Source organism: Aedes albopictus, chromosome 3 (genome assembly GCF_035046485.1).
Source record: "Aedes albopictus strain Foshan chromosome 3, AalbF5, whole genome shotgun sequence".
In the NCBI taxonomy this organism is placed as follows: domain Eukaryota; kingdom Metazoa; phylum Arthropoda; class Insecta; order Diptera; family Culicidae; genus Aedes; species Aedes albopictus.
This window is the reverse complement of record NC_085138.1, coordinates 42,290,180-42,316,463: the sequence shown is the minus strand read 5'-3', so window position 1 is coordinate 42,316,463 and position 26,284 is coordinate 42,290,180. Positions and strand designations below refer to the sequence as shown.

The 26,284-nt window shown below is 39.2% G+C and overlaps 3 protein-coding genes across 4 annotated transcripts; 1 reads left to right on the top strand and 2 right to left on the bottom strand.

The window, feature by feature from the left end:
• On the bottom strand, nt 1-877 carry LOC134289575 (SAFB-like transcription modulator; the record flags this gene model as incomplete). Its single annotated transcript, XM_062855582.1, is given in 3 exon segments — nt 1-177; nt 243-485; nt 611-877. Coding segments are annotated over 3 exon segments (546 nt in total), but the record flags the coding sequence as incomplete, so codon positions are not given.
• A 5,484-nt stretch (nt 878-6,361) lies between these two features.
• On the top strand, nt 6,362-7,892 carry LOC109429507 (geranylgeranyl transferase type-2 subunit beta). 2 transcript variants are annotated; one of them, XM_019705478.3, is made up of 4 exons: nt 6,362-6,519; nt 6,599-6,703; nt 6,765-7,124; nt 7,232-7,892. In XM_019705478.3, the coding sequence occupies exons 1-4, from the start codon at nt 6,517-6,519 to the stop codon at nt 7,760-7,762; spliced, it is 999 nt and encodes a 332-aa protein (XP_019561023.1). In that variant the 5' UTR covers nt 6,362-6,516; the 3' UTR covers nt 7,763-7,892. The 2 variants fall into 2 exon arrangements, with proteins under 2 accessions (XP_019561023.1, XP_062712534.1); XM_062856550.1 differs by having other exon boundaries at nt 6,386-6,531.
• LOC109429508 (transmembrane protein 256 homolog) lies at nt 7,791-25,455 on the bottom strand. The gene is made up of 4 exons (XM_019705479.3): nt 25,309-25,455; nt 25,110-25,204; nt 24,738-25,043; nt 7,791-8,046 (listed from the first exon to the last, which is right to left on the bottom strand). The coding sequence occupies exons 2-4, from the start codon at nt 25,194-25,196 to the stop codon at nt 7,903-7,905; spliced, it is 537 nt and encodes a 178-aa protein (XP_019561024.3). The 5' UTR covers nt 25,197-25,204; nt 25,309-25,455; the 3' UTR covers nt 7,791-7,902.
• Between the last annotated feature and the right edge of the window lie 829 nt (nt 25,456-26,284).

Below are 26,284 nucleotides of genomic sequence, written 5' to 3'. Positions count from 1 at the left end.
GACGTTACTGTCATCATGAAGCAGCTTCTCGTCCTCTTCGCCAATCGTCAAGTTGAGCGAATCCTCATTATCCGTTTCCTTGGTGTCATCCTTGCTGCTCTTGTCAGCCTCACCATCCTTCTTTGCTGCTTCTCCATTCGTCACTTCCGCTTTTTCCTCTTTCTTTGGCTCTTCCTTCTGCAGGATATTCAAAATAATTATTAATTTCACACAAGTATCTCCAACAAGCTACCCTCCCATACCTTTGCTTCCTTCTTTTCCTCAGCTGGCTTCTTGACCTCCTCAACCGATGTTTCGTCCTCATTGCACTCATCCTGCACAACCATATCATCCATATTCAGGTCACCTTCCGCAGGGGCGGCAGCCTCTGCTTCGGCAGCATCTTCCTCTGCCTTGGTAGGCTTTCCCTTTTTGGCCGGAGTTTTACCCGACGTCACAATTTCAAACTCGTGCGTTTCCGGATCCAACTTCTCGTCCTTCAACGCCTACACAGAAAAAAAATACTTCATTATCAATCATGGCACTACGCCCTGGGGGGCCACCCAGCGCTTGCACACATCACTTTCAAATCCAACATGGCGACGGCGAGCAAAATGTCTGCCGCACTTACCTGAGTCAGCCGCTCGAGCAGCACATTTTTCACACCATTTCCGTCCTTGCCGCGTTTCTCCAGCTCTTGCTTCAGATCCACTACCCGCAGCTCGGAGAGTTTTCGCTTTTCCACCGCGTCAGACATGACTTTATTCCCGTTTTCCGTCGGTTTTTGCACTGATGAAATTCAACTGCTAGCTCTTTTTTTTTCTTACCGCTGTTTCACACGCGGAGCAACCAACACGCACAACCGAACACGATGAGCGATGAGTGGGAAATGACAATCCAAGACGGGAAGTGTTGGCAGAAGCGTTGGAAAAATGGTTAGAAAATGTTTCGAATTTGACAGATGGTATCGGCACAGCTATACACATTAGGGTGTGCACGCTAACCTGAAACTACCCATCGACTGGGTCGATTCGACCCGGATTTTCATGTTGTTAGCAGTTGTCATAATCCGGGTAACCCGAAAACCCAGATTCGTTGATTTTGGGTAAAGATCTGGGTAATCGGAACTTTGTCACTTTTCAGCTTGAGAATATGGCAGCGGTCAGGAGAACGCTGAAAACTATGAATGTTTTCGCGAAAAATATGCCGATAAATGACGGGAAAACAGTGGAATTATTCCGGGGAACTGTTTTCCAGCATCAGGTAAGTGAACAGCACATGGAAATTAAGAGCTTTTTATTTAAAATCTAAATTGAAAATAAATTAACAAAATCAAGGCCCCGGAGGAGCTGGGTATCGTTTACCCAGATTTTGCCACCAACATCGGTAACCCAGATTTGAGTAAAGGTGCCTTTACTCAGTTTAGAGTAACTGCAGTTTTGCTCAGTCTGGGTCGCTTTGACACCAATCTGGGTAACTGAGGGTTAGCGTGTGAACCTATCTGCATTAACATGTCTAAAGGGTCTAACTCGTTTTGTAAACAAACATTGTTACTGTCGCTGTAGGGTCTATCTCGATCCACCCACGCATCTGGGGGCCGTTATCAGAAAGATCAAACTTCGCTCTTTCTGATAACGACCCCCAGATGCGTGGGTGGATCGAGACGAGCCCTACAGCGACAGAAACAATGTTTGTTTACAAAACGAGTTAGACCCTTTAGACATGTTGATGCAGCTATCATACTTGTACGATTTAACACTTCGGGCTTCTTCACAAATTAATGTCATAAAGTGTAGTACGCACCTGAAAAGTACTGTGGAAAAGGATAGGACAAGAAACGGTCAAGAAATGATTTCGTTGTCAAAATTTCTTGAGCGGTCCGCAGCTGAAAAGAAATGAAAATTGTGTAACGCTCGTAACGCCTGCCGGGCAAATCAAATGGAGCTGTCATTTTTCCTTGCGGAAAAATGTTCCGTTCAATTCCCCAAGGAAAACTGACATTTCCTCCCATACTAATCAGTTGTCAAAATTCCTTTGGTAATTAGAGGGATTTTTTCTTGAGTGCTTTTCTTACCAGGTGCGTACTACACTTAACGCTGGAAGGGGTGGGTAGGTGTTTTTCATGGCGTTACAGCTAAAAATGGTTGGAAGTTAGGTAGCGTTGAACGCTCGGGTAGCGTCGAACCTTCAGGTACGAGTTTGGAGTGTTGGAGCGAGGTAGATTTGTTGGCGTAGGTATGATGTTATTAAAGAAGATAGTCAAATTGTATATACCTGGAATGAATAAAGAGTGCGACGGTTGCTGATTGAGGTATCAGTCGGCAGCCGTCTAGTTTGATGGAAGATGTCTAGCGTTTTATTTTCATTGTAATTTAGAAACAGTCATCGACGGAGCTAGCCTCGCTATGGCCTGCGTGGCCATGGTGGACTAGCCTCCAACAAAAATCTCCCAATGAGCCTCTGCACGAATTTGCGCTGTCCTGCTCATTCCCACAGAAAATTTGAAAACAGTGCGCACAGTAAAAGTCACATTTGACTTTTACCTTTTACTGTGCGAACTGTTTTCTGTGGGAGTGAGCAGTACGCCAGATTCGTGCAGAGGCTCATACAAAGAGTCTTGCGAAGGGGTGGGTGGGCCAATTTAATAATTATTTTGCGTCTGGATTATTAAAAAATATCCCTAAAATAATCCCGTTCCTGAGCAGAATAAGTTTGACAATAGGTCTAGTCAGAAGACTTTTAAAATCAGCTGATTTTGGCGGCCTTTGACTTTGACAGTTCTTCTATGAAAATGACAGTTCAACGTTTAAGTGTAGAATTAGCATAAGTTAAAATACACATAAATACAAACAAAAAAAAAAAAAAAGTTCAACGTTTGCGCCTTTGTTCGGCAGTTGTAAACAGTGGCATACACGGACCTGTCAACTGAAAAGGCCTATTCGCTATAGCTATACACGGAACCAGAAATCAACAAAATATAGGTTCTTTTCACTCATATCGGCTCTTCCGTGCGAGAACCCAAATTTGGCTATACCGCGTTAAAGCTCTGAGTTGGTAGTTTCCGTTTGATCCCGGCAGAAAATTGCAACCCATTGCAAAGTTCTTTCTACCTAGCGTTGACTTTCGAAGTACCCTAGTGGGTTGAAATAAACCCACTTTTGGGTAAACGGTAAAAAACCCAAATTTGGCTTCTCGCACGGACCTTGTCGGCTAGGCAGCTGCTTCTCGCTTTGTTTTTGACAACATTGCGAGCGGGAGAGCGAGGAAACAACCCCCTGTTGGGTAAAAAGTTCAAGCGGTTTACTTATTTTTGCGTTCTTTTAACGTATTTTTAGGTAATCTGTGTTTTCCGTGTAGTTTTTTGTTCGCAATTATTTGGCTGCGTGCTGTATTTTCGTTCAAATGTCTACCCGTAACCTCGCCCGTACCATTCGATAGAAAACAACTACCAAAGTGACAAAAGTGCAATAATTGTTCCAGATTCTGGTAACTTTCATACACCAGAAATGTGTCATTTTTGCCTCCAAAGTTGGGTCATTTTTCGTTACCTAACCTCACACTTTATCGCCAATTTCGATTTTGTGCATTACCCATATGGATAGAATCTCGAATAGAATTGTAAATAAACTAAAGTACCTAAAATTAGGTAGAAAATTACTCACCAGATTTCTTACGTATACTTGGTTACGTATATTGGCCATTTACAATTAGAGGTTATGTCGAGAGGCGGATCACTCCCAAAAAAACTGAATTGAAAATGCGTTAGAAAACTCGTGATTTGGCCTAATGCGTTGAAAAATGCATTGAAAATGCACCATAAAATTCAATGCGTAGAAAATGCGCGAAACACTCACGTATTTTTAAACCCTAAATCGCCAATGCGCAACATAATGCACCGGTTGCAATGCGTTATGTCAATACGCAAGGCTGAATCGAAAATGCGCTAGTGATCCGCCCCTGGGGTTATGTCGTGTAAATTTCGAAGTTTAAAAGAGAAATACCAGTTCTCTATCAGTTAAATCATCAAATTTTTGGTAAATTTACCGATACAACGATTTTTTCTAACCGGTTCCCACGAAAAAGATTATCTGGAACGACTTAATCACTAAAATATGAAATGGGATTTCGCAAAACATAACCTCAGTGCAGAAGGCCAATTGGGTTGTTTAGTGAATAAAATATTGCCATTTTCTTTACCCTAATCGAAAGATCTCATTTTTCTGCGTATAACGTAATTTTATTGCGTTTCAATTCTTTTGTTTTGATGGTTGAATAAACAAAAAAGTTTTAATTTCCGTGGATAGATTGACAGTTCAATCGCTAAAGTGACAGTTCGCCCCGAACAAAAAAATTTCCCCATACAAACTTTAAATGCATTTTAAAAATAGTTCCCGGGCACCAAAAATGATGAAATTTTGGATTTTGACTAAATTTTGGATGCAGATTCCGGTTATGAAGTAATCTGCATACCCCTAAAGAACCCAATTACGTAATGCAATAGTCCACTGCACAATTTATGCTGGCCTGCTTACTCTCACAGAAAATCTCACGTTTGAGCGGTATCAGCACCTCCCGAACGTCAAATTTTCTGTGAGAGTAAGCAGGCCAGCATAAATTCGTGCAGTGGACCATAGCAGGAGGGATTGGGCGAGGGGGTCTAGCGCTGTGTTACGCTTCATACAAATTTTCAAAATCTTCCATACAAAAGTTGTTACATGGGGGAGGGGGGGGGGTCCAGAATTCTAGATTGAGTTTAAATAAGGGCGAAAGTAACATGAGAGAGTTCTCTTCATCGACTCTCTCTTCTGTAAATTACAGTGACAAGATGCAAATTTAATCGAACTTCCCGCATAGATTTTTACAATTCATGTTATCGTACATATCATATGCGTTCAATTCACTGAATGATAATGATATAGATAGTCATACTACTATGATTGAATGATAGGGTTGGGCAATTTGGAACTATTCAATACTTTTTCGGTATCAACACAAATGATAACGATACATCTAATGATAAATATATGATTGTCTATAATCTTTTTTCTTCATAAATTTGAAAATATAGCACTTTTTTACACTAATAGAGTGCAAATTCCCCAATACTGCCCTTAGCAAGAGTCGCGAAGCATTTGATTTCGTTTCCGTGTCACTTTTAGAATTAAAAAAAAACTTGCTATGTGGCACCAGCATTTGGCATCAGCTTCCTTACGGGGCGAGAAGTACGGTATTCCTCTCTGCCGATATGGGCAGGATGGGAAACTTCATCAGGAACTTCATGCATCATACCTCGGGAGGAATCTCTATTCAATGCAATGACACTGTGTGCATTGGAGGCCCGATCGGTGGGCACTGTATAGGTGCGATTTCCTAGTTAGCGATCGCATTGGTAAACAACTGACTTACCCTGTATATTTTGATTTCGGATGTTCCAGTTCCAGCTACATTCATATCATTGGCTTTGAATAACCCGCGAGCACCGTGTTGATATGGTCCACAGGCACCGTGTGAAGCAAAATGGGAATCCCAGCACCAGTCGCCAGTTCGAATTGCGATCGTAGTACTCAAAGCTAAAAAAAACTTTCAGCACAAAAACAACACAACATGACGTCACGAACCTCAACCTCGCTATGACAGCAGTGGAAACTGCAGGGGTGTATTTTTTTCTTCAAGTCGATTAAGTAGAGTTATGAAATATTTCAGATTTGTTTTTATTATTCGGTCAATCGTTAAATAAATAATAATGTGATTATAACACGAGTAATATGGCAAAATTTTTGTTCGCAAAAAAAGCCATTCTTGAATGGTAACTATACTTAACAACCCATTCGGTCTATCATTGAAACCGCGAATATGATAACTCTTATCATTGGTATGATTCATGTTTATGATATTGTATCATACATTTTATGTTACCCCGTACAATCAAAAAACGATACGCTCAATCACAGCTTTATGATACAGTTTTATTCGGGATTTTTACACTTAGACGCTAGATTGCATCGCAACCTAGCGATTTATGGCAAAAAAGTTCAACAATACTTGCATCTTGTCACTTTAATTTGAAGAAGAAGAGTCGATGAAGAGAACTCTCTCATGTTACTTTCGCCCTTATTTAAACTCAATCTAGAATTGTCTTATTTGGCGTTGCGTAATATTTGAATAAACCCAAAAACCCGGAAAACCTACAAAAACTTTGCCGTATTTTCAGTGGATAATGTCGACTTGATGTGGGATATTCTGACTATTTTTTTGGTTGTGAAAATTTGTGTCGAATGGTTCACCCTAACCGCGGTTGAACGTCACAAGAAGTCACAAAATGCTGCGAATTTTCGCACCTTTTTTCCTTTTTAATGAATTTGACATTTCCTTTGTTTTGACGGTCATTTCAATAAACAGAATGAATCAGTGCAAAAAGTTCTGCGAAAGAATGAAAGTGTAGCAGAGTTTGACGAAATATTTTTGAAGTTTCTCACAATAATTCTCACAAAAAATCGACCATTTACAATTGGGATTCATTTCATACAGATAGTGAACATGGTAAGCCAAACGGTAACTTTCTCGGTACAACGCTGAAGCGATTTAACTTTGGAATGAAATTTTCATTGTTCCCTCATAGGCCTTCGTTACCAACGACGTATCCATCAGCGACGAGCCGAGGGAACTGCTGTTCGATAAGCACGTCGAGTACATTGCCAACCACGGAAATGATAAAAACGACTACGTAAGCCTCCGAGCACAAACTATCAATTAGGTGGAGTTAACATAAGAATGCCTCTTTCTAGGAGTACTGTATGACGGAGTTCCTACGGATGTCCGGCATATACTGGGGCGTGACGGGGTTGGATCTGATGCATCAGTTGGATCGCGTCAATCGGCAGGAAATTATCGATTTCATCAAAAAGTGTCAGTGTCCGACGAGCGGGGGCATTTCGGCCTGCGAAGGACACGATCCGCACCTCCTGTACACGCTGAGCGCGGTGCAGATTCTGTGTATCTACGATTGCCTGGGGGAAATCGACACCGATGCCATTGCCCGGTATGTCAGCTCCCTTCAACAGCTGGACGGGAGCTTCTTCGGGGATAAGTGGGGCGAAGTGGATACCCGGTTTTCGTTCTGCGCCGTGGCCATTCTGAGTTTGATTGTGAGTATCGATGATGAATCCTTTGACTGGCTTCTCTTGGTGCATCCTGCGATGTAGTTGAAATCTCGTTATTCAAGTTGTTAATCCTTTTCTAATTTACACTACAGAACAAAATGGACGTGATCGATCTGGAGAAAGCGGTCAACTTCGTCATGTCCTGCTGCAACTCGGACGGTGGTTTCGGATCGAAACCGAACGCCGAAAGCCACGCAGGGCTGATCTATTGCTGTGTGGGATTCCTCTCCATTACCGATCAGCTCCATCGGCTGGATTGCGAGAAGCTGGCCTGGTGGCTGTGTGAACGTCAGCTGCCCAGCGGAGGACTCAACGGTCGACCGGAAAAACTACCGGACGTATGCTATTCATGGTGGGTACTAGCATCGCTCACCATTATGGGACGATTGAACTGGATCAGCGATGAGAAGCTGAAAAAGTTTATTCTGTCGTGCCAGGACGCCGAAACGGGAGGATTTTCGGATCGCACCGGTAACATGCCGGACATTTTCCACACACTGTTCGGCTTGGGAGCCCTATCGCTGCTCGGTGACGAACGATTACGAAAGGTAAATCCAACATTCTGTATGCCACAGTACGTCATCGACCGTTGCAACGTAAAACCGAAAGTGATCACCCTGTGAAAAGAAAAGCCCCGCTAGCACCTCTATATCTTATTTAGACACAAAGATTTTTATTTGAACATTTGCTATTTTTCTTACACCAACTACAGCAACGATTCCATGGATGAATATGATTTTTGTTTTCTTGTTACTAATGTCTCTTAAATCAGGAAAGAAAGCCATCCAAAGATCAAAAGGAATCCTCCAACCGGCGTAAGCTGACTGACGCGACGATCGTTGGTGAATGAAATGTAGTAGCAGGTGCCGCAGAATAGGGCCATTCCCGATGTTAGAAATGCAGCAGTCTGTAAGAGAAACATCAATTAGGACGATTCTTCAACACTTCCCCGAATGTTATTACCCCGAAAACTATTTCTCTTACTCCTAAACCCTAAACTGTCTACACTTGCATAACAGTTCCATTTGTAAAGAGTAGGAATTGAGAAAGCAGCATTCGATTTTCAAACTCGCATTCCATTAAAAAAAAATTTACGTCGTTCAACCTAGTCAATATGAAGATCAACTACGAGAAATCGATTTTCGGAGTAACTAAGCTTACGTTCCTAGGCCACGTCGTATCTGTTAATTAAAAATAAGACCAACTCAAGATAAGATTCAGGCGATACTCGATTTGCGTTCTCCTAACACCTTGACTGACCTCAAGTCTCTTCTGGAAATGACTAACTTTGTGGGCAAGTTTATCCCAAATTTGTCTACGAGAACATTCAAAATGTTTAAGCTGTTAACCAAAGAGTCCACTTTTATGTGGGGGGAACAACATTCGGACGAGTTGAGCGAATTGCGATCAGTGCTAGAGCGAATAGAAACATTGGGATTCTACGATCCGGACGATGACACCTATTTGGAAACGGATGCCAGCCGAGTTGGAGTCGGAGCAATTTTGATTCAGAACAAAAATTGACAGGACAGACCCGTGCAATCTATAGTATACTATAGTATACTGTGCCTCGAGAAGTCTTGCCAGTCATCAAAGAAAAGACTAACAAACGGAAAGGGAATGCTACGCTATTGCATGGGCGATGGAAAAGTTTTACATTTACCTTTACGGCCGACATTTCTTTCTGATTACGGAATGTAAGTCTTTGCAGTACCTATTCTACCGAACGCAATCCAAACCTTCAGCTAGGATTGAGAGACGGATTTTGCACCGCCAGGCTTTTAATTTTAAGGTCGTGTACGAACCAGGGGATAAAAATCCTGACCGATTCCTTGTCTACACTCTCCGTTAAGGATGACCCGATATCTGGAGAACAAGATGTAGTACAGTGGCTATTCAGTGAAACAAGACCTACCACTATACTGCCCCCACTCGCATATCACTCCCATTTGTCTTTTCATCACTTTTGAGTTAAGGTTATGAATAGTCATCATTTTCAACGTACTTTTATATCCCATAATAAAAATTGCGGATATTTATGTCATTGTGCGAAAAAAAATACCAAATTATGAGCATCCCATATTGAAAGTACCCGCAAAACAGTTCCATCATGAATTTGTGTACCTTGTAACACAGTTACGTATTGCGGTGCAAAACAATCTGTGAAAGTTTCGAGATGATTGAAATGTTCACAGTTAGAAAAAATCATCGACTTCGGTAATGTTTTACCGAAATCTCAACCGTTAAGTTTGTTTAACAGGAAAAAATCGGTAAAGGTAGCAACTTTTTCCGAAGTTCGTTAGAGTTTGACAGATATCATTTTACCGCAATTTGTTAGTTTTTTACAGAATTTCGTTAAAAATACATTACCGAACGCTCAGCGGTTAAGATTTCGGTAAAATTACCGAACACGATTAGCTGTGTTTGTCAATTTATGACGATTTTCCAAAGTTTTACATGGAAACGAGTTGTCAAACTTCAAACGCTGTTTTCTCAATTCCTACTTTTTACAAATGGGACTGTTTTGCGAGTGGGGGCAGTATAGCACTAACAGAATTTCGGGAAGCTACCCGGGAAGACATAGAATCCGATCGAGTTGAATCCGGAAAATGGGAGGATGTTGCTCCTTGGTACAAGGCTGCTACAATAAAGGATGACCTCCCATGCTATGATGATTTGGTGTTGAGAGGGGACCGAATAGTTGATTCCATCAAAACTCCGTGAGAAAGTAGTGAAATTAGCTCACATTGGACATCAAGGGATGATTGGCATCAAGGCCCATCTGAGATCTAAGATTCTTAGACTAAGAAGGTATGGTTTCCCGAGATGGATGAACTAGCGGAAAAAGTCGTAAAAGCTTGCAAACTCTGTCAGATGACTGCTCTACCAGATAAACCGAACCCCATCGGTCGCCGAATTCTAACTCAACCGTGGGAAGACTTAGCAATGGACTTTAGGGAAGGATTACCGGATGGGAAATCGTTTTTCGTCGTGGTATGTTATACGAGCTGTTTCATCCAGGTGGAAGTTATGAAGCCTGCGACTTTCCAGAAAGTTATCAGTGCTTTGTTGACAATGTTAACTTCGCTCGGAGTACCCCGGTCAATAACAGCGGATAACGGACTGCAGTTTAGATCGGAGAAGCTGAAACAGTTTTGCGTTAGTTACGGAGTTCATCTAAATTTCATTACACCGTATTGGCCAGAACAAAACAGAGCGGTAGAGAGGCAAATGAGAAATATCGGACGAAGGATATTAGTGTCATCCAAGGCACTAATTGGGAGACCGATCCGTTAGACTATCTCATCATGTACCATTCAACTCCTCAAGAAACCGTTGGTGTATCTCCTGCGAAAATGATTTTTGGACGCGAAATGACAAATTCGTTACCAACTCTTCACAAAAGCGACATCCTATTGTTTGAGTCTTCCAAGGATCGAGACATGGTAATGAAGGAACAGCACAAAGCTCATTCAGATTCGAGATGCCATGCCACCTTACATGACCTACAAGCTGGAGATGTCGTTATGAGAAATTTTAAATTAGGATCTTTGCAACCTACGTTTGGCAATGAATTTGATGTAGTTAATATTAAGGGAGGATAAGTTCTAGTGAGGTCTAAGGAAACAGGGAAGACGTACACAAGAAACAGTGCACACTTGAAGTTTTTGAAGAAAAATGAAGAGGTCTGTGTTGACAATACCAAGAAATTAAATGGTTATTTTAAATGGTGAAGATGTTCGGGATAGCAGACAGCGCAGGGAGATTCGTAGACCGAAGAAGTTTGAGAACTTTTTGTGTAAGAAAATAAGATAAAGAGATAAGAGAAAGTTTAAGCTGATAAGACTGAAAGTTACATCTGATTGGGTTCAGTATAAACAAGCCCTTACAGAATACAACAGAGAATTGAGACTAGCCAAACGCAAGGACTGGAGACGGGTATGTGAAGACATCAATAACGCTCCTACGGCTGCAAGGTTTCATAAAGTCCTTTCGAAAGACCATTCAAATGGTCTTGGAAGTCTTAAAAAGGAAGATGGCAGTTTTACTGTTGATTCTTCTGAAACATTGGAAGTAATGATGAGAACTCACTTCCCAGGATCGATTTCTTATTCGGATGAAGAACAGGACTCGGATAAGGCAAGACATGCGTGGTCGACCAATGCCTATCAAAAAGCTTGTGAAATCTTCACACCGTCGAGGGTCGAATGGGCATTGAGTTCTTTTCAACCTTTCAAATCTGCCGGGAAAGATGGAATTTTCCCAGCTTTACTTCAACATGGAAAAGAGGCGATTTGTCCGCTCTTAACCGAAATATTCAGAGCCAGTATTACTTTAGCTTACATACCTAAGGCATGGCGGAAGGTTCGTGTTGTTTTTATCCCAAAAGCTGGCAAGCGGGACAAAACAACTCCAAAAGCCTTCAGACCCATAAGCCTTTCTTGTGTTCTGTTAAAGACCATGGAGAAAATAGTGGATGACTTTGTCAAGTCTACCAGCTTAGTAGAAATGCCTCTAAGCAAGTTTCAATTTGCTTATCAAACAGGCAAATCTACTATAACAGCGCTACAGTCGCTAGTCGGCAAAATTGAGAAATCGTTTCAAGCCAAGGAAATAGCCGTGGTTGCTTTTCTCGACATTGAAGGAGCATTCGATAACGCATCCTACAGCTCAATGCGTTCTGCAATGGAAGCAAGGGGCTTGGATAAATGCATTATTGAATGGATAATATCGATGCTTAGAGATCGAGAGATCTCTTCCGTTCTTGGAGGTGCGCAACTATCAGTAAGATCTGTGAAGGGCTGTCCTCAAGGAGGAGTACTATCGCCCTTATTGTGGTCTTTGGTAGTGGACGAACTCCTTAAAAAACTCATCAATCAAGGCTTTGAGGTTATTGGATACGCAGATGATGTAGCTATTCTGATACGTGGTAAATATGACGACACGATATCTAGCCGGCTACAATCTGCGTTGAATGTTACCATCAAATGGTGCCGAGAGGAGGGATTAAACGTAAACCCTTCAAAAACTGTAATTGTACCTTTTACTAGAAGGTTAAAAATAAATCTTACTGAACCTTCTTTAGATGGAGTTCAAATTCAGTTCTCAGAAGAAGTTAAACATCTTGGGGTAACTTTGGACAAAAGACTGAATTGGAATTCTCATTTAAACAATGTTTTAACCAAGGGTACCAATGCCCTTTGGGTCTGCAGCAAAGCCTTAGGAAAAACCTGGGGTCTTAGACCTAACATGATTCACTGGATCTATGCTGCAATAGTCCGGCCTAAGATTACTTATGCTTCACTTGTTTGGTGGCCCAAAACAAATGAGGTAACCTGTCAAAAGAAGCTAAGTAAGTTACAAAGACTTGCATGTATATCTATGACAGGAGCAATGAAAAGCACCCCATCAGTTGCTTTGGATGCCCTTCTTAATTTACTGCCATTGCATCAATTTGTTAAACTACAAGCGGCAAAAAGTGCCCTGCAGTTTATACGTTACAATAAAGTCCTAGACGGGGATCTTGCTGGACATTTGAGGATCATCAAAGACTTCAAATTAAACATGGACATAAAAACAGTAGAAGATTGGATGATAACGAAGACCAACTATGATGTTCCCTTCAAAGTGGTGAAACCATGTCGCTATGTTTGGGATGCTGGTGGGCCAAGTTTACGTCTAGGTTCTATTGTATTTTATACTGATGGGTCCAAGATGGGAGAAAATACTGGAGCTGGTGTTTTTGGCCCCGGTATCAGTAAGGCTATACCAATAGGATGCAGTCCCACTGTATTTCAAGCGGATGTTCAAGCCATTCTAGAGTGTGCCAACATTTGTCTGAAAAGAAATTATAGGTTTGCCAAGATCTGTATTTTTTCGGACAGTCAGGCGGCTCTAAATGCGCTAAAAGCTTTCACGTGTCAATCAAAGCTAGTGTGGGAATGCATTATTTCTCTGAAGCAATTGGCCAGTAGGAATGAGGTAACTTTATACTGGGTGCCCGGTCATTGTGGAATTCTGGGAAATGAAAACGCCGACAATTTAGCTAGACAGGGTGCGGCATCAAGCTTTGTAGGCCCTGAACCTTTCTGTGGAGTTCCTGAGTGTGCTCTTCGGATGAAACTAAAAACTTGGGAAATGTCCACGGTAGAATCTAATTGGAATGCCACGGATACATCCAAGCAAGCAAAAAGGTTCATAAAACCCAGTGCAGAAAAAGCCAGGTCCATACTGAATCTAAACAAAAGAGATCTCAGGGTAGTTACTGGTCTGATGACTGGCCACTGCCCGAGTAAATATCATCTAAGTAAGATTGGAAAAATCCAATCCTCCGAGTGTCGTTTCTGTCAAACGGAAAACGAAACTGCCGAGCATTTAATCTGCAACTGCGGAGTGCTGTACCATCACAGATTGGCGATATTTGGTAAAGGGTTTCTAGAGCCCTTGGAAATTTGGAGAAGTAATCCCAACAGGGTAATAAACTTTATAAAACGAGTTGTGCCTAGTTGGAATCAGGTGTTACATCAACCATTGTCCATCACAGCTCAATTGTGACAGGATACTTGACTAGCACCAAATTAAATATGGGTCATACCACAATATTCCTAAATAATGGACGCAGTGGTTAAAAGGCTCTACAGATGAGGGAAAAAAAGCTGATAAGAATAAGAAAAGTGTTTTATATAGAAATATTTAATCTTAAAAATGGGAGAGATGTGCCGTAGTGAAATATTAAGAGTCCATAACACAAGGTGCACCCCAACGAGCACGCGAGATTAGTGTGTGTAAACGCAAAGTACACTGAAATAATTCCAAGACCCTATTTTATCAGACACTACACATACATTGTACCGGTAGTCTGACACGTTTACATCAAATGAATCGTTATACGTATCATGTCATTAAGAGTTCCGATGGAAAAGCTTTCTAATAAAGCTAAATGACACTGGGGCACGTTCGGTGTAGTACTAGATTTGTAGTAATGAGCTGAATTTTAGTATGGTGAGAACAGAGAACTGACCTTCTCACTGAGAAGGTCAGTTCTCTGTTTCTCATTTTCATTTTCATTTTGCAGCATTTGGTGGGGCAATGAGAGCGCAAGTCAGTCCAAAGCCGATGATAAGGAGGGGTAATGGCTGAATAGTCTTTGCTGACCACATAAACGCCATGGGATAGGAAAAGGGTATTTTGGTGTGGGATTAGGGTGTTGGTACAGACTTGACAATATCAATGCTATTCAGATGCAAAATAAATTTTAAGGCTCAATAGTGAATCGCATACCTTCCAAAACCAAAAAACAATAATCCACAAAATACCAAGCAAGTCAAAGAAAGAAAAAGCGTTCGATTGTTTATTTTGTCAATTATAACAAACGGAAACTTCTACCCTCTCCGACTCGCCAGTCACCCCGGAAAAAATGTCCCTTCAGTTCTGGAAAATATATTATCCCCAATTAAGCCTTTAATCGAATTGTCCGCGTGGTCTTGTAGTACCCCTGCTAGGTAAGAATCAGTCATTGCCATACATATTAAATGCTAGACATGACCCCATGGATAGCATTTGCATATGTAAAAGCTTTGCTGATGTGACTTTCCTATTAGGCAATTCTCTCATCTCATGTTTGTCTTCAAAACCTTATCAAACTTAGAAAATTGAAGTTGATAAACAATACATTACAAGGTTCGAATTCCCATAGAATGAGATCATTCATTCGCACTACAACACCATAGGAGATAATACTACATTGACTGATTACAGTACAAATGTGAAAAATCTCCCTTTTCCCCCTATCCGCAACCCGGGGACGCGCCCTGTTGGATTTCGAAAGCCTCGGAGAATATTACAAACTTTCAATGGCATTCCCATAAACTAACCCACATTGCCCATTCAGGGTCTGACTGGGCCTATTACCCTCCCTCAGTTTGTAATATTTTCTACAACTTGGAATTATATTTTCCCGGCACATAAATGACTTCGACAAATGTTCGATATACTATGCAGCGTCATGATCAGTATAACTATATCAGATGACTTGAAGATCTGATTCTTACAGAATTGTTTGCCATTGATTATACATTCAGCTATTCCAATCATTACTGCAAAGGCCATCGACCACATGCCTGAAATCAAAGCTTCCTGGAAGATATAATCCAAGCCCAGGGACAATGGGTCTGGGGGGTGAGATTGGGTCAAAACGGAGAAACATAAAATTTGAAATAGCTCATCAACTATCGCTAATTTATATTATATTATTTCAAAGGGGAGATGTTTCTACTCGTCATGATGCAGAATAAGATGTTTAGCAATAATTGTTTTTTGTTAAATTTGTGGCTGAACTTATATGATGAAACTACTAGTAAATCACTCTGAAAAAATTTCCCCTTCGTAATGTTTTACACATGTACCTAACCATACATTTTCTTATAAGTGGTTAGCTGTAGGTATAGGGCACTGCACTGTTTTGATTCTGTATGGGATTTTGAAGTTTCGTGGCCTTGTTGTTTACAAAATTTCTTTAAGAGTGAAAGAGAAGGAGAGAATTTCATGTAGTGCTCTATTACTCAGTTGATGCAATGAAAAAAGTGGGCTGTCATTACTCTTTCAGGGTTGTTACGAGAAGCGTGGAAAAAAATCCGCGCCAAATCCGCGCGAGAAAAATTTAAATCCGCGCCAAATCCGCGCGATTGTGAAATTGAATTCGCGCCAAATACGCGAGAGTGCGAATGCAAAGTTTCATTACGTATATATTAACCCTCTAATACCCAACCCCGCCTTTAGACAGGGTATAGTTTGAACATTTTTGTAATTTTTATTTCGTGGAAAATCAAATTTTTTATATTTTTGGCTGATATTTAGGACTGTTTTGTATATCTCAAAATTGTTTTTGGTGTATTTTAAAGCGTATTTACATTTTTTTAAAATCATTGAAAAATTGATGTTTTAGTCACCTGCTAGAAGTCATTGTTTATATCCATTAAATCGTATTAACATATTTTAAATTTTTCCCAAATCATTCTACACTAGTTTTATAGTTTAAGGGAATCGAATACACTCTTAAATTAAAATAAAATTTTCTATGAAAAAAATTAAAATAAAAGTATTTCAATAATAATCATAAAATCTCAAAATGTTTTCATATAAAAAATCCGTACCTCAAATAGGCTTCCAGGAAAAATATAAAACTGTGAGGATGTTCAAAATTAAAAATTAGAAAAATCAAAAACTGAAATTCACGCAATCGAGAATTAAAAAGAATCATCTTCCAAAACATGTTAAAATCGTTTTTAGATGACATAAAATGATATTTAGATCAAAATCTAAAATTTGGGTATTAGAGGGTTAAACATAGAATTTTAACAGTCTACAATAGTGTATGAAGAAAAGGCACTTTCAATTCAACTTGAATGGACTATTTGAGTGCTGGGTGGGAGCTGAACTGTTGATTCGTAAATTAACGCAGTTCATTCTAAATGATCTAAGCTTTTGCAATTTGAAGACGTTTTGCCACAACTCTATTTCTTTTTTTTTTATCAATATTCCTTCAAGAATTTTTAGTAAAATCGATGTAGCAATGTACAGAGCGTTCTTGGAGAAATCGGTCAGAACCCATCGTTCAGGAAAATATACCACAAGATTTGTGAAAAAAATGGTGTGAATTTCTAGCAAAGAAATTGAAAAAACTTTTAAAAAAATCATGAAGGTATTTCTAAAAATATCCTTGAAAAATCTGAATGAAACAGGAAAGAATTTCTGAAGTTTTTGTATGCAGAATCTGATGATATTGTGTGGGTAATTCGTAGAAATTAACTCTGTGATTTTAGTAATGTCTGGCGTGAGAAACAGAAAGAAACTTAAACTTTAGATATTCTCCAAGGGAGAATACTTTAGAGCCCGTCCATGAACTATGTAGACTCTTAGGGGGCGGAGGGTGGTCTGGTCAAAATCTAAGCTTCATACTAATTTCGAAAATTTTGTATGGACAAAGTCTATGAGGGTAGTTCTGAAATGGCCAAAATTGAGTCTACGTAGTTCATGGGCAGCGTTTTAAGAAAATACTGAAGAAATGCCAAGAGGAACACATGGGGAGATGCCTGTGCAAAGAGAAAATAGCTTTCTCCGCAGTTATACTATTAAAAAATCTTTACAGCAATCATTGGAGCAAAATCTGGGAAAATTCCTGGTGAAAATTTTCTTGGTGGTTTAAAATTCCTTCAGGATTTTTTTTATATTTCCAGTTACAGGGGATACTCAAAATAACTGGGACAGGTAAAATTTTCACTTTTAAAAAAAAGGTCAACTAGCTGTAACTTTTCGAAAAGGGCATCAAATATTCTCCAATTTTTACTGTAAGTTCATCAACTAGTTGTGTATCAGTGGTCAAAATTTGGAAAAGATCGGGCCATTCTACACGAAGTTATAAAGGTCCTAGAAAAAGGTATAATTATCCGATAGCTAACTTTGAGCTGTTATATCTCCGGATTCAATGAACCGAATGCAATGAAATTTTGAGCGTTTATGACTTATATAACGAACTATTAAAAACTTTTGATTAAACCTAAAATTCTTTACACGAAAGAAAATAATTACGATTAGATTATTTTTCTTATATAACACCAATTTATCCAAAACTTCATCATCGTTTCAAAATTCGAGAGTAATTCGAGTAATTATAGTTCATGTAAATTCCCCCTAATTGAATTGAATATTTTTATGTTTCAAAAGAAGGCAACCAAATAGCCGGCATTGAATTAAAAAAAGTAATGTGATGCATTTGAAAAATAGATAAATTTACTAAAAAAACATGGAATAAATTAAAACACCATAATTTTATTTCTAATTAATAATTTCAAATTAAGTCAACTGTTTTTCAAAGTTCATTATATTAGTCATAAATGATCAAAATTTCATTGCATTCGATTTATTGAAATCGGAGATATAACAGCTCAAAGTTGCCTATCGAATAATTATACCTTTTTCTAGAATCTTTATAACTTCGTGTAGAATGGCCCGATCTTTTCCAAATTTTGACCACTGATACACAACTAGTTGATGAACTTACAGTAAAAATTGGAGAATATTTGATGCCCTTTTCGAAAAGTTACAGCTAGTTGAACTTTTTTTTAAGTGAAAATTTAACCTGTCCCAGTTATTTTGAGTATCCCCTGTATTTATCCATGAATTCCTTCAAAAATTCATCAGCGTTAATCTCCTAAGTTTTCATCATTAATTCTCACAGAGATTTATATGTATTTAAAAAAAAAATCCTTCATGGTGCCTCGAATTTTTTTCTAAAATGATCTAAGGATTTCTACTTGAAATGGCTCTAGAAATATGCGGTGGATAATTCTGAAAATTTCAACGTTAGTGGCTTCTGATGGATGGATTATTTTTTATTTGAGAGACTTGTATCAAAAAGATCAATCGTATCATATCCATGTGCGTAACTACAGCGCATTTGTCCCATCAGTTTCAATGCCATGTGCGCTTGTTATACACTAAAGCCAGCGTGCACGACTTTAGAACTAAAAAATATTATAGTTTTGTCAGAAACTCTTGCGAGAATTTTCTTTTCTTTTCGATTTTTTAAAAGAAATTTTCCAGGCATTACGAAACAATTCACGAGAACTTTCAAGATGAAAGCATTCACCCAAAAATGAAAACAAGATAAAAGTATATTTACAAAGATCTCAAGAACAATATCAGAAAAGATCCTTTGAGGAATTCCGAAGATACACCCTGAAGAAGATCCTTGATGATTCCCTGGATTTTGTTATAGAATTTCTAAGAAGTATTCGGGGTAGAGCTCGAAGTTTAGTTCATTCCTGTAAATCCAATAGATATTATATGTTATATGTTTATAAATTTTATTGGGTACCGGACTGGACATACAAAATTTCATCGTTGTCTTTGGTACATCGAGGTCTTGAGATTAGTCTATGGTGCTAGTGTGTTTTACTTAAATATGTTGCAAAAACTAAGTATGTATAATGAAGTTTATTGTTACGAAAATAAACTACATAGCCGTAATGTAACTAAGCTGGTTCAGTTCATAGCTTTCTAATTTAATTTTGTATTAAATCATTACTGGAACATATTGCCGTGCTCTAGGATTCATATCAAAAGTTATTTCAAGCACTAACATGGCTTAACTCTTAGTATTTTCATATGCAAGATTCCCAGAACAAAGTTCGTCGAGGGGATTCTTCAAACGCTGGTTGGTAGATGGCAAGTAGGCAATCTCACACGAAAAAACTATGATGCAAATCAGACAAAAATCATGTTCAAAATTCAACAAAATTTGCATGACGGAACAGCAAAACCAATTCCGCGCCAAATCCGCGCGAGGGCCGAAATCTAGGGGCAAATCCGCGAAAATCGCGAAATCCGCGAAATTCGCGAAATCCGCGCTGTTGTAACAACCCTGCTCTTTTTATTGAAAAGTTCAATATTTTCGACCCCATGTCAAAATATTAAGAATGGGGGTGAGATTGGGTCAAGCAAGTGCACATAACTTTAACTAAAAATTCAACTTGTTATACAGTCCCCATTTGACGTTAGAGTGGTGCCATGTTTACCGTATCTTCATAAAAGCACTTTTTTTCTGAAAATATGTCGAAGAAGTGTCAAGCGAGTGTGTTCCTACGTTTAGTGCCTAAAATCATTTATAACAATAAACCCATGCGTTTGGACAGCTACTCTAATCATTAGCTAATCTTTAGTGTACTGCAATATCGTAAGCTCACAAAATAGACTTAATAGCGTTCTTCTTCTCCACTTATTTTTGAAATTTTAAGGAAATATCGTGAAACTACCAGACGGTAGTAGGACCCAGGAAATACTGGGGCTATAAAACCGGTAACATAGCACAATGTCGGAAAGTTTTTTTTTATTTCTGTGTTCAATGTCGGAAAGCAAACGAACGTCGAGATACGACATACGTGATTGCTTATTGAGTGTGTAACTTGAACTTTATGAATTAGGAGTGGCATATAAGGATCATTCATAAAATACATAAAAATATTAAAGAACGAAAAATAAGTCTACCGTTGTGCTAGGACTCATCCAAAATTGATTAAAAAATCCGTATAAATGTTATTGCGGGAGAGGGTCTAATAATGTGAAACGCTGTGTAACATAACATTTGAACGACCCTCTATCTTTAGATGGAGTGATTTGCTTTGGCAATACAGGGGCCAATGATCATGTACATAAGAGTTTATAAAGGAGAGTTTGGATAAACATTTCTTATGCAGTATACTTGTTACGAACGCGACGCGTGAACTACATTAATTTCTAACAACTAGAGCATACTAATGCCAATCATTTCCTACATCTAGCATTAAACAAATCGCTTATAATAATCTAACGCAAAAGCTTGTATAATAATCGTAGAGGTAACGTTTTGTGAATCGGGTTGGTCACATATTCATGAAAACCAGTGTAAATTGCAATATGCAAAATCAATCAGTTTGCATTGGAAACGAGCCATCTTTCACACAATGTTGTCTACGATATGCTACGATAGCGCAGCATCGGGGATGGTTGATCAAAAACGGAACAAACCGCGCGTGCGTAGTAATCGATTAGCCCGGAACGCATACTCATAGCATACATGGGGATGAATCATTCTAATTCATATTAGAAACGATACCATATTCAAGTATGTTCACGGTTTCACAGCATAAATGCACAAGCGTGGTATGGAATTTCACCATCGGATTTAATGTTGCGCAATCGGATAGCACTTACACATAAGCATGATTTATAATTACGCAATATTGTGAAATTCACTAAACTAGAATACAAGCAACGCCATTTGTAATTGTTAGTTCCAGACATGCACCGATAGGATATAAAATTGTAATCAATTATCAATGCTCACAACTAACGGAAAGTCAAGAACACAACCCCAATGTATTGTAATGGTCTAAGTACCAGAAAAGGTTTTGATCAGGGATTAATTATTTGTTAGCAAAACTTGTTGGAAAGATTCATTGCAGGATTGTATGTATACAAGTTAGAATTTTGATGAATCATGAGTTAATTAATGATGTAAAGAGGGTGAGTATAGTTTCTGGACGATACACATATAATTAATATGCTTTACGTAGGAATCAGGAAAAAACATGTAAAAAGAGGGTGCGAATAATGTCTGGACGATAGTATAAAAAGCGATCGAACAATAAAGACAGTAGCAGTTTTGCCTTGTACGTCACAAGCTACAGAACGCTCATTCACTTGCTACTCGAAATCCTTCTTACCAAGCACTTTGAGAAGCTTAATCTTTTCTAATCCCTCCTATTACCCAAGCCTTCGAATGCGAAAGGAGTTGGCTGGAGCTTGATTGGAAAATTTAAGTCTTTGAAAAGAGTTACTTAGTATTTAGAATCGAGGAGTCTAAATCATACTGAATCGATCAAACTTTTTCCACTCTGGCACGCTACGGTTCCGAATGCGAGTAACTTTGGCAAGAGTCTGAAAAGGCCAGTTTGACACCGATTCAAGTGTGGGCAAGCATTTATTTTCTCACTCTGGTACGCCACGGTTCCGAATGCGAGTAACTTTGGCATGAGTCTAGAAAAAATATAAATGCATTGCGATCAACTTTTCCTCATCCGACTAAGTCACGTCTTCGAATGCGAAAGAATTTGACCGGATCTAGGAAGGCCAGTTGATTGCTCCCACATTCGATTTGGACCAATCGATTCTAATTATCTACCACTCAATCCTCCGAGTATCAGTAAGTAGTTTCGGTCGTCGACAGTTCAGTTCAGTGCGTTTCTCTTGCCTGTTGATCGGCACACGCGGAATCGAATACCGTCTCCCTTCGCAACGGTAAGTGCCCCGTCGTCAACATATGGTGGCTCCAGAGAGGACGAGCTACTGCACCTTCCAGCGACAGTGCTTATCTCCAATATCACGTGCCTGATTTCAACAATACTAAAGCTAGTATGACACTCTTTGACCAATGCCAAATATTTGACCACTTTTGACAGTTAAATTTTGACCGTGATTAAATCAATAAAATTAAATGTGTGTATGTATGTAATTTTGACCAAGGTGTACATGGCAAACAAAAATATTTGTCACTCTCGAAAAACGAATAGGGACAAACAGAGCCAAACAACCTGCCAAAATTTATCTGTCAAAAGTGGTCAAATATTTGACGTCACCCTAAAAATGTCATGTATCATGTAATCAATCTTTCAATGCGCGCCTCCCTCATTGTAACCCTCTCTCCTCTCATGGAAGTTGAAACTTTAAATGAGGATGATTGTGGTATCTAAAAATAGTGATACAACATACAAACGTTATTTTATCAAATTTCAACCATTTTTTCGGTTGTATTAGCCCTTTTAGGTGGATTAATCACCTTTTAAAATTACCTACACTCTAAAGAATTTTCACGTCCGATTTACGTGAAACATCACGTAGCTCAACCTTATTCTCAAAACTTCATAAGTTACGTGACATTAGTAACCTTCACTCGATAACTACGTCGTGTGCACCATCCTGATTGGTGGAATCCACCTGGTTTTCACGTAAATCGTTTCAATGCGTTGGTATTAGTGTACTTCCGACTTGGAAGTTTTCGCGAAAAGAAAGTTACGTGAAATTCAGGTGTGAAAAAAAATCAATATGGCGCCGTGAAATAGGTTCATGTGAAAGCTAGCTGGTTGCTCGAGTGCTTGCTGATGTAGAGTTTACAAATTTGCAAAGACTGAATGCTAATTAAGTTGCATAAGACAATAGATAGTGATTTATTATTTGCAGTAGTGAATTGTGACTTTCTATTTTCCATCATTTCAGAAGCTCGACGGAGAACCAGTTCAGCGAGTGTTTGGAATCGCTGGACTACGGAGACTATGCGACAAATCTAGTTTAGTTGAAATTATCAAATTTTGGAAGATCAGTTATAAAACATACTGTTGTTTTATAATTGTAGATTAATGAATTAGTCCAAATTAAAAGACCGAAAGATTTATCCTTTAATTGTTATATATTTGTATGTACCAGCCTGTAGCGTATTTATGGAGGCATGAGTTTTTAAATCCCTATAAAATGCAATGACATATTTAACAGTAGGTAAAATCTGCATTGCATTTTGTAATGATTTTAAATCTCTTGCCTCTTCAAATACGTAGCAAGCTGGTGCGGTTGCTATACTTTCATTCAAAAATCATGCATAAATAACGTGATCTTTATGTAGAATTAATCACATTTTCACGTGAAATTTACCTTAAATTCCGGTAGTTCTCACCTACATTTCACGTAAACGATACGTAGATTCATGTCAAATTTACCTGACTCATCACGTCAATTAGCAAAACTCAAATATTTCCAGCTACCTGAAACTCCGGTGAAGGCTACGTGAAAAATATGGTGGACGAAAACTACCTATCTTTTCACGTAAATCGGACGTAAAAATTTTTCAGAGTGTAAGTTTTTATTCGTCACGATTACATTGTATTTTAAGTAGGTTTACTAGATATGATCAATAAAATTAAATTATATTCTCAGATAGGCGATTTCGAATACTTTGACCCATTCTCACCCCCTCTAAGGGGTGAGATTGGGTCAATTTTCAATCATTTGTAGTTTAGTAAGCAATTCATATAATGTGATACTTTCTTGCTAAACTATCATTACCACATAGAAGAGTATACATAAAAAGTTATTCCGACTTCAACTGCATTTGTTATTTAACAAACAATCTTTGAGTATCCTTTTTTGACCCATTCTCACCTCCAACGACGGTAGTTTATATTAAGGCAGGATAACTTCTAGTGAGGTCTAAGGAAACAGGGAAGACGTACACAAGAAACAGTGCACACTTGGAAGTTTTTGAAGAAAAATAAGAGGTCTGTGTTGACAATACAAAGAAATTAAATGAAGTAGAAGGTACAGCTACCGATAGTAGAACGAGAGAAGTACAGCAAACTGAAGATGTTCGGGATAGCAGACAGCGCAGGGAGATTTGTAGACCGAAGAAGTTTGAGATAAGAGAAAAAAAAAGAATAAAAAAGTGTTTTACATAAAAATATTTAATCTTAAAAATGGAAGAGATGTGCCGTAGTGAAATATTCCTTCGAAGACCGCAAAACGATTGGATGCTTGTGGAAAAAGTTGTAGATTTATTACCGATTATTAGTGATCCAACGAACGGCTTTTTGTTTTGTCTTATCAGCAGCACTGCTGCTGCTGTTGTTACATGGGGTGGCGGGAGGCATCGCCACCCCCCAGATACGGATTTCCAAGTACGGACGCGTTCAAATGAAACCGAACAAACTTCTTAAAATGATACACGGTGCCCAACGGAGCAACTTTACCATGTCAGGAAAGTGGAAACTGTTGAGAAGTCCGTCAAAAGAAGTTCTAGTATTTTTAAATTGGTGCCAGTTATCCTTGAATCCTCTGAAAACGATACCCAGGCACAAAGGAACTCTATGCCCAAGGAAGTCAAGCAAATTTCCTTTACGAAAAGCTCCTGGGCCCACCGGAAATCGAACCCGTCATGCTAAATACCCGTGCGCTCACCGCATTGACTATACCTGTGGGCCCTTACCTAGATCGATACCCTAGATAAAGCAAACATACCAGATATGGCTTCCTAGCCAGGGGAGCCGCCAGAAGCGCCAACGAATGCAAGAAGTGGTACTGATTGGTCATTTTGAAAATGTCCTTCGGGTCCCTTTCCTTTTCGTCAACCACGTTGAACCGATGATGGGCTCCGTAGGCACCGAGCATGACGGCCGTTGCGCCACTAAGTGCAGCCAATCGAAGGATAGGCCGGCTAGAACCTACCAGCTTCCACAAAGGTGGCATCGCTTCCGCCGCCATCGTTTTGGTGCTCTGGCTTGCGATTTGCTGTCCGGCGGCGATAGCTCCCTTCGATTTCAACCCCTGGAATAAGGAAAGGTAGTTATGGACATGTTTCTAATTCTATATAATTTGCACGGGCATACTCACATTCCCGGATGACGACAGGAAGGACCATACTCCACTGGCCACAGGATTATTGAACAGAACGTAACTCATCGCATCATTTACACCCATCCCAAAATCTAGGATTTTCGCAAAAAAAAAAATAACATATTAGAAAACATGATTAGATGATTAGATTAAACAATAATACAACAATAAAGACTATTAATCTAGATATACTCACCTAATTGACTACAATTTTTGGAGTAAAATTCGTGAAAATTGATCAGCCAGCTGCAAAATTCTGGAAACAATCTTTTACGTTGATTCGAGCTTCGTCGATTCCAGCAGTTTTATTTGTCAGCCCTCATACACGCTAAGGTCAGTTTACACAAATAATTATTCAAATTCAGCGCCCACCTGACGAACGAAATCGGTATCGTCCACGCTTTTAACAATATTCTAGATTGAGTTTAAATAAGGGCGAAAGTAACATGAGCGAGTCCTCTTCATCGACTCTCCCTTCTTCAAATTAAAGTGACAAGATGCAAGTATGGTTGCACTTTTTGGTCATAAATCGCTAGATTGCGGTGCAATCTAGCGTCTAAGCATAAAAAAGTTCGATTGAATTTGCATCTTGTCACTTTGCAGAAGAGAGAGAGTTGATGAAGAGAACTCGCTCATGTTACTTTCGCCCTTATTTAAACTCAATCTAGAATTAAATTTTATATTATATGTCATATTATGACGTCGCAAAAGGAGACACGAACCAGCCAAGGGCTGAAAGTCTCTTAAATAAAGACAAATCAATCAATCAACGTCGCAATAAGTAAGTTTGATGTTTTACAAAAAAATAATTATTGTATTAATTGTAATTGTAATAAATTATTTATGTTCGGTTTGTCTGTTGTTGTGACACGATCTTTGCTAATGGAAAGGGGCATTGATCGGACCGGCTAGCAACATAATGTACGCCTCAAAAACTAGATTGTGTGCAAACATTTATTACAAACAAGTACAGGGTTTTCATGTCTTCAATCCTACTGTTCCCTACTTCTGATCTAAGGCCTTCATCTCTACATGCATTTTCGGGCTTCTTCCGCACCTCACTTTCTTCGTGGTACTCACGCGCTCAGCTTCCTATCCGCTTCCGGCAGCACATCGTCGGTTCCTCTAGCGCCAACCTCGCAGGGTGCTTTTGCTCCGCCGTCGCGGCTTAG